We start from the raw sequence: 13,992 nt of genomic DNA on the forward strand, positions 1-13,992 counted from the left end.
TCATTATTTGGTAACCTTGAAGCAAGCTACAAATTCATATCAAACAATCTTTATGATGGTGGTGCCTAGGTGGCTCAGTCGGTTGAGCGCCCAACTCTTAATTTCGGCTCAGGTCATGATCTCATAGTTCCTAAGATCAATCCCTGCATTGGCTCTAACAGTGCAGAGCCTACTTGGGATTCTCTCTCTCCTTTCTCTCTGCCCATCCCACAGCTCACTCTCTCTCTCTCAAAATAAACAAATAAACATTGTTTTAAAAACTCTTCATGATGTCAAACATTGGAACAAATGAAAATTCAGTCTCATTTTTATATATCATTAAATTAGGTAAAATATACCTTATTTGAAAAAAATATATACCTTATTTGTCAAACATAAAGCATTCAACAAGAACACAAGACTGTAACATTTTGTTGTTGCTATAGTTTTAGGTCTCCAAAGGAATCCAGCCCTCCTCTCCCTCACCTCTCCATGCTTTTTCCGATAAACTTGGATTTGTTTCCAAAAGTATTTTTATGCTAATTTAAAAATCTCTTTACTCCAAAACCCAACCAACATACGCTATCAAAAAGTATTCTAAAATGATTAAACAAACCATAAGTTTCGCCTAGAAAATTTAAACAATCTGTAAATAGTGAGATCGTACTTTATTGTTAAAACACCTACTTGAGAAGATGTGTATTTTTCTCAAACTGCAATCTTACTAACTTATTGAAGCCCCTAACATGCAAGAACAAACAAAAACTTTAACATTATTCTTTTAAAGGATATCCATTTCCAAAAAACTACATTAAAGGCACACATCAAAGAACTCCAATGTCAACTTTTTCAAATTATATCAAATAAATACCTTGCAGGGTCATGATCGCAATCCTAATGCAATTAACTATATACAACAAAGAAAAGTTCCTCTTTTCATCCAAAACACTGTGAAAGATTATTTATTTTAATGTAGTATGCCAATCAAGCTTTTATGTAATGTTCTATCTTGGTTTTAAAAATAGATTAACCCACTCTTTTATCTTTACATCTGCAGGTACACAAATAACTTAAGTCGGTGATGTAAAATGAAGAATATATTTTTAGAAAAACTTACCATTGTCATTTTTCAGCATCCCATTGCTCAGTTGTTTTAATCTCTTTTGATGTGATTTGCCATTGTAGTGGATTTGTGCTTGAGCTGCAGAATTCAGCTGAATGTTACAAACGTTGCACAAAGTGAAATTGGTATGTTTCTTTTCTCTTTCTGGTTTTTCTTCAAAGTCATCAGGTAAAAATTCAGCCTCACTCTCTCCATCTTGTGCACCTGTGAAATCTAGGGGTGCAAAGAAATTTATGGATAGGCTGACCAAGACTTCTGGATTCTTTCACAGTACTGAATGGGTTAGCAAATGAGCACTGTTCTAGATAATAAGAATTCACATTTTTAACTTTCTCCCATTTCAGTAGGTTATTTTCATACTACCTAAAAGTGGATAGCTTCTTTAATGGAATATAAATGACAAATATTTCACTTTGTTTTTTCTATGTCAAATAGTGTGCTAAATGTCTGACAAGGGTTTAGCAGGTGTGACCTCATTCAATTATCCTAACAACAGAATAGGCACTATAGATTTTCCTGTTTCATAGCTGAGGAAACTAAGGTTTAGATCAGTTAAATAACTTGTCCAGGGTCACAGAGCAAATAAATGGTATAGGTGGGATAAGCATTCTGTTTTATTAATCTCCAAAACACAAATTATTTGTCATCTTGTTCTCTAGCATATGTTTGAGTACTGGATATTTCCCTTTAGACTCAACTAAATAACAGTCTCTTATTTTTATATTCCTTGCCAGTTATGTAAAGTCACATCTGGATGGATACATCCTACACAAACAAAAATGCTCAAACTGTTTCAATACCTAAAATTGTGTATTTTACACCCGGAACACAAAAGAAATTTTGAATACCCAAGACATCTTCATAAACAGGGGGTGCAAAAAGTGTAACTTATTAAAGGATTACAATGGAATATATTATTTTTGGACAAATATATGCTTTGTATACTCAAATCCAAGAGAAAAGGGCCACTGACAATCCCAGGACCTCTGGCCTTATGATGGTAACAATTAACTACTGCAATACATATTTTACTATTCGTTTACAAATTACTTAAAACAATGGCTCCTTTCTAAAATTTTTCTGTGCTTTCACTACATGGGACTCTGCATAACTGTTATGACTCAGATTTGACTTCTCCATTCTAATTTTCCAGATTCTTCAAAGATTTATTTTACTCTCTTTGAAAATATTGGCAGAGGAAAACAATTATTTTAACATCCACTTTTTAAAAATTTTATACAATGTTTATTTTTGTGTATATAATGTTTATTTTTGAGAGAGAGAGAGAGAAAGAGAGAGAGAGAGAGAGAGCATGCATTGGGGAGGGGCAGAGAGTGAGGGAGTCACAGAATTTGAAGCAGGCTCCAGGCATGGAGCTGTCAGCACAGAGCCTGACGTGTGGCTTGAACTCACCAACTGTGAGATCATAACCTGCACTGAAGTTGGAGGCTTAACCGACTAAGCCACCCAGGCACCCCAATATGCATTTGTTAATTGCCCACTGTGTGGCAGGCAATCTCCTAGGTGCTGGAGATAAACTGATATGCAAGACGAGGATGGTCCTTATCATTATTCAAGTTACTAATAATGATAAGAAGGTCATGTGTTTTGGCATCAGGCAAATGATATAACAAATGCCACGATTATTTGAACAATCAAAATTGATCCGCTAAATCAAGCCAAATACCTAATACTTGAAACTTAAAGGATTTTCAAGTATCTAATTTCCAAAAGAAGTAAAAGATTTTAAGTATATAATCCATGCTTTTGGGGGGAACTCATTTACTTAAAAATATGTTAATCTTATGGTAAAAAGGAAGTTTCATCTTGCTTACTCAGGCAGCCCCTATTACATAATACTAAGTATACAATTTAAGTGGTCATTTTTAAAAGGAAATAGATTTTGTGAAATGATTACATAATTTTAGTTAAAGCAAAACATATACTAAACATATCAGATTTTCTTATTTTTTTAAATGTTTATTTATTTAAGGGAGAGAAAGATTGTGAGCAGAGGAGGGACAGAGAGTGAAGGAGAGACAGAATCCCAAGCAGGCTGCATGCCGTCAGCCCAGAAACCCAAATGGGATTCAATCCCATGATATGTGATCATGACCTGAGCTGAAATCAAGAGTCGGACGCTTAACCGACTGAACCACCCAGGCACCCCTAGCTTTTCTTATTTTGTATATATATATATATATATATATATATATATATATATATATATATATATATTATATATATATATTATATATATATATTTTATATATATATATAATATATATATATATATATAAAGCAATTTAAGTGTCTACCCCAGGTTGTATTCAGATTGTTTCAAAACTGTTTTTTCTAGAGCTGATTTACATTTTTACAGTCTTTTATCTCAAATATAATTAATGAAAAAAATTAAATATATGATGGTATATGTAATTACTGTGATATCGTGTAGCCAATAAAGCAGATTGGAAAAATGTACAACATGGGAAATTCTATATAATTAAGAAAACACACACATGTAAATTTACGTGTATGTTCGTAACTATGTAAATCACAAATAAGACTTAGAATAAATGCAAGTAGTTGCTGATTACGAATGGTGAAATTAGCGTTGGTGTTTTTTTCCTTCATCTTTTCCATATTTTCAAAATTTTACATGATGACCACTGACTACATTTATTATTTACAAAAAAAATCAATGTACTTGAAAGAAATAAGCAAAAAAAAAAAAAAAAGAAGGAATCTGTATCCTACTAGATGAATGGTAGGTTTGTCAGAACTAGGCCAAACAATACATGAGCTCCTCTGACACATGATTTTTAATAAATATATGCATTTGTTTGGAAGGAAAACTTTTCTTCCTTGATTCACATTTCCACCTTGACCCATAAAATAAGAATGTCTGCCAACAATTTATTAGGGGGAAACACTGGATAAGAAATTTTCTACCAAGGCTACGAGATTTATTTGCTTACACATAAGAGGTTCACAGATCACAAGAGAAAGTGAAGACTTTGTCACCAGAGTCAACAATTTTGCACCGGGAAGGGGAGAGGCAAGGATAACAACTCGTAAAGGAAATAGAAAGTAAGATATATTAACCATGTGGCATGAACACTAGAAAAAAAGGAAATCCCAAATAAATTCTCATGCTTGGGGTGTGATATCACAAAACATTTATAGAATCTGCGAGAAAATAGCAATGATTCAAATGGCACTCTCTATCATAGGAGGCAATATGCATAACTAATTTTTACTCCTAATATAGTAAAAGCATTTCTGGAAGGGAAATTTTGCTCATTTGAGTTTCATTGAGAAAAATTTCAGTGGTCATACATATGCTTTATGCAACTAGCTTGGAACCCAAACTATTTTATCAATTCATCCATTGTTTTCCCACCTAACCTCTGTCCATGAAGACACTACGAAAGTCTGTGGCTTAATACAATAATGTGAATCTAGATTGTACCATGTGATAGCTTTAAGGATTAGAATTATCCTGGGGATGATCAGTATAGGAATTAGTCAATTGCTTGTGCGTGTGTTTTAAATTTTGTAGACATAGAGTTTAAATTAATCCTATGATTCATAGACATAAAGAGGGTACTTAAGAGAATTCATATTTGGTAAGCTATATGAGACAATGCATCTGAGCACAACTTGAAAAAACAAGTGAAAACAATACTTTTCTGGGAGGTAGGAGGGTTCTTGAAGTTGATTTATAGTACGTTGTTAACCCACTTGAGACCCTTCTGAGGTAGAAGCTGATATGTCACCACTTGTGCCAAAGCACCAGCTTTTGGTATCAAGACTGCCCTGAAAAGTGCTGATCTTTTCTTCCCCATACCACCCCCAGGGTGACAGTCCGTAACCCTGGTGCACCCAATGTTTAGTGTAACCCGACTTATTACTAACCAAAAGTTGGAGAATGGACACAAGAGCCAAATGAAGGAGCTCCCAGTGACCAAAGTTGGAACAACTAAATATTGTATTATTGGATTACATCCCAAAGTATAGAGTATTTCATATTCTAAGTATATAATCAGTACCCACTGATGAGTAAATACTGATATTAATAAGTAAATCGGGAAGAAGATGTAAACCCCCTATAAAGAAGTAATCCAAGTAATTTAAATAGTTATCCTCCCCCAGGGGTGGCGGAATATAACTCTATATGCCTTAAGGGTAGGCTATACTTAGTGACTTGCTTCCAAATAATAGAGTACAGAAAGAGGAAAAAAGTACAGTGGAGAAAATTGACAACCACTACCTGAGCAATGTAATAACAACAGTGGTAAGTCAGGGTGACAGCAAGTATCTTTGATATGACACGTTGAGAATGGTATTTCACCTCTGCATATCCTCTTCACAAAAATACATAACCCAAGTCCAAGCATGAGAAAATTTCAGACAATAACAAAATGCAAGACATTCTACAAAAATACCTGACCCTTACTCCTGAAAACTGTCAAGGTCATCAAAAATAAGGAAAGTTTGAGAAATCATCACACCCCAGAGGAGCCAAGGGAAATAGGAAAACGGAATGAAAGGTGGTATCCTGGATGGGGTCCAGGAAGAGAGTAATAACACTGGCTAAACATAATAATAATAAAATCTAGATAAAGTATGGAGTTTCATTAATATTAATGTATTATTATTAGTCCATTAGTTGTAACAAATCACCCATACTAATCTGTCAACAATGAAAGAAACTTCGTGGGTGGGGTATATGGGAACTCTACTAACTTGGCAACTTTTCGACAAAATTAAAACTATTTTAGGAGTGCCTGGGTGATTCAGTCGGTTAAGCATCCAACTTTGGCTCAGGTCATGATCTTGCAGTTTGTGGGTTTGAGCCCCACGTCAGGCTCTGTGCTGACAGCTCAGAGCCTGGAGCCTGCTTTGGACTCTGTGTCTCCCTCTCTTTCTGCCCCTCCCCAGTTCACATTCTGTCTCTCTCTCTCAAAAATAAATAAGCATTAAAAATTCAAAACTAAAATTATTTTAAAATAAAAATATTATTTATTTTAGATTGGGAATAGGTCAGGGACCTACTTTTTTTTTTGGGGGGGGGTCTCTCTCCTTGATGCATAAAACAGGAATTTCTTTAGAATTTTGGTAGTCTGGGAAGGAACTAAGAAAGAAGCTTCTCTTCTTTTATGCATCCCTTGTTCATTTATCTCCAAGCATGAAAATAAGCTGTGTGATTGGGAGGGTGAGGAAAAGGATCAAGGCCTCATGTATGGCCCACCATCACGACTCTGTATTTCAAATTCACTCAAAATTACATTCTCTTATCTTCTCAGCTACCATGTGTGAACTTAAAGTGTAAAGGCTTCACATCCCTGAATGAAAGGCCCATATGACTGCATGTGACTGGGGAGGTAAATGCAATTCAGACAGGAAAGTCTGGGAAATCCAACATGGATCATGGTTCCAAGCCATTTTCTCTAATTCAATTTGCCTATTAAATAACTCACCTACCAGGTGCCTGGGTGGCTTAATAGATTGAGCGTCTGACTCTTGATTTTGGCTCATAATCCCAGGGTTGTGGGATTGAGCTCACCTGCTTAAAATTTTCTTTCTCTCTCCCTCTGCCCTTCCCCCCTGCTTGTGCTCTATCTAAAATAAAATTTAAAAAATAACCAACTAACCCTTAAATGAAAAATTTAACACACCTTAACCTTAACTGAGGTCTTTTGTCTATTTACGATTAGTTCAATCAAAATTAAGAATGAGCTATTTGCACGCACGCTTGCACATACACATACACACACACACACACACACACACACACACAGAGTGTTATCCAACCTATCTCCATATAATTAAGAATTCCAAAAGTCCATTTTTGGTTAGTATTTAAACTCTACCACAACAATCAACAACCATTAATATAAAATTAGAAGCATTTACAGGAGTGTATATTATTTGATGAACAAACCTAATTTAATTGAGTGGAAAACTTTCTCTAAAGATGATGTCAGTGTTTTGTTTCAAAGTTAACAAGCAAGGTTCCATTCTCTTGCCCATGATTGCCTTTATCTCTTATTCTTGGATCTGCTACCTTATCAAAATGACAAGCCTTTAAATTTTTCAAGAAACTTAAGGTTCTACAATAATATCAAGTGACAGGAGATGACATCTGCCAACAGGCAGTTTAGAGCACAATAAACCATACTTTAAAAAGGGTTTTACAAATGACCTATAAAATCATACAATAGTAAATGGCATCAATAAACTAAACTAAAATATTATTGGTTTTTCAGTGGCTTCTCCTGTCATAGAATTTTTTTTTAAATGAAACAGATAGGGACTTATAAATATCGAACACATTTAGCACAGACCTGCTTCCATAAATAGTGAGACAACCAAATACCAAACACTAAAAATCCCCTTAGAAACTTAGGTATGACCCTATATCTAGCAATTATTTGTCATTTAGGTGAAAATAAATAAAAATATGATCTATAGATATGCCATGGTGATACAGATGATAAATAATGTAACAGCTAGCTACTAAAAAAAAAAATAGAACTCCCAAGTTCAATTGATAAGCAGCTTTAATTCTTTGAGTTTTGATAACACTTATACATGGACAACAAGTGATAAATTTTGCCTATTTCTTCAAAATCAATTTCTTTGAGGAAATAAAAGTAAAGGTCTAAATATTGTTCAAATGTAAGATAAAGTTTGTTTTAAATTCTTTTTTATTTTTTAAGCTTATTTATTTTTGAGAGAGAGAGAGAGAGAGAGAGAGAGTCAGTGATGCAGGAGGGGCAGAGAGAAAAGGAGACAGAAAATCTCAAACATATTTTGCACCATCAGTGCAGAGCCAGCCCAACGATCTCACAAACTGCGAGATCATAATCTGAGCCAAAGTCAAGAGTAAGACGCATGATTGAGCCCCCAGGTACCCAAAAAAGTTATCATACTGAAAGGAAGAAACTACTGATATTAAATCCCTAAAAAGTTTATTACACTTCAAAAAGTTTTCTCAATTGCTTTACCATGAAAAAAAAGAAAAGTACTTTTGGGTGAGGACATGTAATTCTAGACCATTTCCCTAAAAAGAAATTGTACTTTGTACAATCTGTACAAATTCTTATAGAGTTCGTAGTTCATTCTTGTATGACTAATTGACTGGCTCAGTAAAAAATAGAAGCTAAAAAATATAACAAATACTTCATCATTATTTGTGAGAATATGACCTTACAACTGCAACTGTAAGACATCATTCTGAAGAAACCTTTCAAAGGTCATGTTAAAAATTAGAGAAAAGATGTGAAGATCTTGAATAAGTATTCATGAAGCAAAATACTTAGAAAAATAATACTATGCTACTGCTACATGACTGGACCGTGATTACTTGGAATAAAATTTCCAGAGACAATATTATAAATGGATTTTAAAAACCCTCATTTAATTTGAAATAACTTTGAAAAAAAAAAAACAAACAGCCATGAGGTACCTGAAAGCTGATTCTAGCAATGACAAACATTGTTATCAAAGTTTTCAATAAAGTTGCTTCTTGAAATTAGGATCAAATATGAAAATAATAAGTAAATATTTTAAAATCTAATCCTCAATCTTGAAATTTATGAAAGAAAATTGGCCATTATTTTCTTGGTAGAGAAAATGAGGGATTAACTTTTAGTCAACATTTCCTTGAATTGGGATTTAAATGGCATAAGTTACATCTCTACTTATATAGATACAGGTATTCCAAATGAGCTGCAAGAAATCAAATGAATTCAATAGTCAAGTTTCCTCTGCTTTCAGGACTAATTTTTAAAGTATTGTATTTTACTGTAATGGTTAAATATTAAAGATGTACATTATATGCATAACAGATAAACTACATTTCTAGCATTTCACCTTTGAGAAAATTATAGATCACAGTATTCTTCTACATTTCAATATCAAAGTTGTAAATAGTCTACAATTAGTGCTATAAAGTACCAACACAAGAACAATTTTGCATTGATCTCATTCCCCACTAGAGAGCAGTATGAATTTAAAATTAAATCTACAGTATCGAGATTCCCATAACACTAGGCATAAAAATAGCATTACTGTAATTTTGGAAATATATAATACATCCACACATATTCATATACACAATATTTAGCTTTAGTGGCATGCAATATATACACAGTATATCTAATTAATTTCACATAAATTCACCAAAACCTAGCTCCAAAAATCAGGCAAAATAATCTAGAGGAATGGCACAGAAAAGGAGACAATCTAAATCAATAGAATCATCATATGTTACTATAAGTTCTCTATTAATGAGCAGCAACTGTTTTATATAGTTTTCTGATTTAAGTATCACTGTGGAGCTTTAAAAATGAGTACACTTTAATTAGCATTATCTTACCTTTATGACAGGCAAATGATATTACAGAAGATTACATGAGACAAGTCAAGGTTAATGGATTATTATTTCAATTACAGTTTTTATTACATCATGGCATTAAACCAAGTTTGTCAGTTTCAAGAAGATTATGGTTTTCACAAGGTGAAGGAAGGCTTACTAAATATTCAAGGATTCACATGCAGAAATTAAACTGGGAATGTCAGGATAAGATACAGAATGAAACTTTTAAATATATTCCTTTCTCTTTCTCAGGCAGTGGGCTTTTAGAATTGTAAACTCAGCATCAGCCATTTCTATTTTGAGGACTCAGATAAAGAAAATTCTACCTTATTCTTAAAGTGACTAGAATGAAATCATGGCTAGAATCTCTGAGACCAAACAAGAGCTCATAGTTTAATCTCAAAAATGAAAACAAAGGCAATTCTTATTTTTTTATAAAAGGCATTCTATTCAAACCTATTTTCTGTAGTTGGATGTATCTCCAATTCCAATGTAATTAATGTCATCCCTTAAAGTTTCAAAGTCCTATGAAAAAACTTCATTACTGTATTTTTTACAAACAAGACACAGATATTTTCCTATATTTTGACTTTTTTTTTTTTTTTTTTTTTAGGAATTCTTCGTAAATCAGTCATGACTTCAGGGCAAAACCCGGCCCCCTGGATTTATGCCACCCAGTATCTCCGCTATGCTCTCTGGGTAATTGAGGCTGGATTATGAGCCATACTCTTGAGTTCTCAGGATGTATGTTTTTATGATACTATTTTAAATACGAACCCTGTTCCCTTGAGAATGAACCAAATATCTTAGCTTTCATTTGTATCCTGCTTTGCATCTAAAACAGCTTATATAAAACTTAAAGAGTAGTTTGCCCCAGAAAAACTTCTGAAAACCTAAATTAGAGAGAGATTGTTTGGGCTTATACCTGGCAAAAAATTCTGCAAGGGAAGTAAGGAGGAAACCAGCAGCTTACTGAAAAGTGATTCAACATATTTATTAAAGCACCTCCTTTGTGTATACCATTCCTTTAAGCACCTGGGAGAGTAGCACACCCACAAAGCAAACATTCTAGTCTTCTGCAAGTTTGAGAGAGGGTGAAAATGTAGGTTATATTGACTTGAGGATGACTTAACGATCGGTTACATGCTAAGGGAAGAGTAAAACTGTGGTATTTATTGCAGTTAAGATCTAGGTTTGCAAATTCTGCAGTTGGATGCTTGAGCTGTTCATTTAAGAAACAGCTTTATTTATTTTAAGAGACAGCTCTTATCCATGCTTTAAGTCCCAGGATTTTCTTTTTCTTTTTTTCTTCATGGACTCTGTATTCTGAAAATACATTTTGAGGGCACCTGGGTGGCTCAGTCGGTTAAGTGCCGACTTCAGCTCAGGTCATGATCTCATGGTCCGTGAGTTCGAGCCCTGCATCAGGCTCTGTGCAGACAGCTCAGAGCGAGAAGCCTGCTTTGGATTCTGTGCCTCCCTCTCTCTCCGCCCCTCCCCAGCTTATACTCTGTCTCTCTCTCTCTCTCCCTGTCTCAAAATTAAATTAAAAAAACTTTTAAAAAATTAAAAAAAAACAGTTTGATATTTTTGGGATTTCGGCTATTGTCCATGTCTATTTTTTTTATAATATGGACTTTCTTGTGATACGCATGCAGTTTTACCATAACCATTCTTATTAATGACATAATCACTTAGCTCAATGTTTCCTTTCACACACGCCCACCCTGGTATCAGAGGATTAGGGGAGATACTACTGATAATTCAGAATATCTACAGACTACATAAAAAAATCTTCTCGTATCAAGAGAAAGTTCCCCGAAAAGATATGTGCATTCCAACTGTGGCAGACAATGCTCTAAGATAGCCCCCATGATACCTAACTCATAGTAGTCAGACCTCTGCATAGTCTACTCCCCTGGAGTGTAGGCAGAACCCATAACTTGCTTCCCACCAATAGAACATGGTAGAGGTGATGGGATGTATGTAATTATAAAGGCATTATTATGTTATGTGAGAGGAGATGTAACTCCCATTATATGAACAGAAACTTTCTTTCCCTTGCTAGCTTTGAAAAAGCAAGCTGCCAAGTAATGAGCTTCCCTATGGACAGGTCCACTTGGCAAGGAACTTAGGGTAGTCTCTGGCCAACAGCCAGAAAGAAACTGAGGCCCTCATAAGCAGCTGAATGGTACCAACAAACACATGAGTGAGGACGTAGTTTCTTCTCCAGTCCAACCTTAGATGAGACCACAGCTTTGGCTGATGTCTTGGTAACCAACTTCTAGAAACCAAAAGGAATCAAAAGGTCTGTCACGACTTCCCTTAATCAGCTTTCTTCTTCATTATTTCAGGTAGCCATTAGCCCTGTGCTCTCAGATGATATGTTTTGTTTAGAGCTGTTTGCTCCAAAACTCTTAAGCCCTCACCCACACAATGTAATTGGTATGTCACTGGATTATTTACTCTGGGTAAGAGTATTTCAACCAGCCAATCAGAGACACCTTATGTTTCACCTTTCCCTTTTGGTCATCAGCTGCAAGCTTGCAGAGGACCCAGAGAACCTAGCTGAACAATGGCTGGACTCTTGATGCTCAGAAGCTATGAGGTAATAAATCTGAGCTGTTTTAAGCTCTTCAGTTCACAGCAATAGATAACTAATACATCAACTAACTCTTCTGTATTAATTAATAGTAACATTAGGAACTAACCCAAATTTCCAAGGAATTAAGAAACACTTCCACAAGCTTTTAAAAAATGGTTTAAGTCATATCTTTCTTAAATGCTTCCATTTAAGACATCCCAGCTATCTGATCCCCCATACATATAAAACATATTTGAGTAAAACAAATAGAAAAATAAATAATTTCCCCCACAAAGATCTAAATGACCTGATGTACATCCATGACAGACATCATTAATTAATTATGACAATCTTCCAGAGTCTGGATTTGGTTTCACACACTCAACACATCAATGTAGGGATCCACAAATTGTTCACATCTGCCATATAAAATGAAAGTGTATTTGCTATACAAAATACATTGATTAATGTATCACTGTCAACCCTAGAGAGTAGTAGAAATCGATTTAAAAATAAGATAAAACTAAAAACAGTTTTATAAAATAAGCTGAAACTACATAGTTTTATTTTGGTACCATTTAACATATTTTTTTCCATTATCAGAATTAGCTTGAAGACTGTTAAGTTTGTAGAATTCAAGAATTCTACACCCAGTAAAAATAATCCACATTTTAAATGACTTTGTTAAATTGTGGTAGTTGTTGTAAATAAAAAGTTATGTATAGGTGGTAAATTTGAAACAAAACATAGCTGTACACATAAACAGAAGGTGTTCTTTTTGTGTCTAAGAGATTAGTACAGATTTCATTATATTCATGTTTCTCAGATGCATGATATTCAGATTTAAGCTCCAAATAGAGACATGATTAATATGAATACAGGTCTAAGAAGAGATGTGAAAATCCATTAAATATTAGATAGTGGACTCATAAATTTAAATTATAACAAATTAGTTTTCTTTGACCTAAAAAAGACAAAGAAGAATCTTGATAAGTCTTAAAATATATAAAGGAATATTATTAAATTGAAGGTGGTTTTCAGCTTCTGTCCATTTCTCTTAATGAAAGAATAATAATACATGACTTTAAACTACAGCATGAATAATTTAGGTTATATATAATACTATCATTAAGAAAGAAAGTTCTTTGGGGGCGCCTGGGTGGCTCAGTCGGTTAAGCGTCCGACTTCAGCTCAGGTCACGATCTCGCGGTCTGTGAGTTCGAGCCCCGCGTCGGGCTCTGGGCTGATGGCTCAGAGCCTGGAGCCTGCTTCCGATTCTGTGTCTCCCCCTCTCTCTGCCCCTCCCCCGTTCATGCTCTGTCTCTCTCTGTCTCAAAAATAAAATAAAAAAAAAACGCTAAAAAAAAAAAGAAAGTTCTTTGGTTGGTGTTTTTCTTTTCTTTTCATTGTTTAATAGGCTTTCATTCATCCAGAATGGTTAAAATTAAATCCTTTTAAAGATTAAAAGGTGGATTCTGCTCTTTTCAAGTGTTCTGACCTCCAGAGAATGAAAAATTTCACTAACAAAGATTCTTTATGAAATGGAAATTTTCTTATAAAAGTATATTTATATCCTACCATTAATATGTACTTTTCATTAAACAATTTTTAGTAGGCAAATAAATTATAATTCCCTTTGTATGTTATTGTTTTAAATGTTTATTTATTTTGAGAGACAGCGTGCAAACCCGCACATCGTAAATGGGGGAGGGGTAGAGAGAGAAGGAGAGAGAGAATCCCAAACAGATCTCACCAATCCTGAGATAATGACCTGAGCGGAAATGAAGAGTCACATGCTTAACCAACTGAGCCACCTAGATACCCCTTGGATGTTGCTTTAAAATAAATAAATAAATAAATAAATAAATAAATAAATAGATAGATAGTAAAAAAATAAATAAAGTTTATTTATTCTTTTTT

General features: G+C 34.2%; 1 protein-coding gene across 2 annotated transcripts in view; it reads right to left on the minus strand.

Annotated features, from left to right (window-relative positions):
• ZNF385D (zinc finger protein 385D) overlaps positions 1–13,992 on the minus strand; it is an 886,977-nt gene that overhangs the window by 665,039 nt on the left and 207,946 nt on the right. For both annotated transcript variants that reach the window (XM_053221511.1, XM_053221512.1), the window contains exon 2: positions 1,097–1,315. In XM_053221511.1, coding sequence (XP_053077486.1) covers positions 1,097–1,315 — 219 coding nt within the window. The remainder of the gene's footprint in view (positions 1–1,096; positions 1,316–13,992) is intronic.

This window comes from Acinonyx jubatus, chromosome C2 (genome assembly GCF_027475565.1).
Source record: "Acinonyx jubatus isolate Ajub_Pintada_27869175 chromosome C2, VMU_Ajub_asm_v1.0, whole genome shotgun sequence".
NCBI classification, from domain to species: domain Eukaryota; kingdom Metazoa; phylum Chordata; class Mammalia; order Carnivora; family Felidae; genus Acinonyx; species Acinonyx jubatus.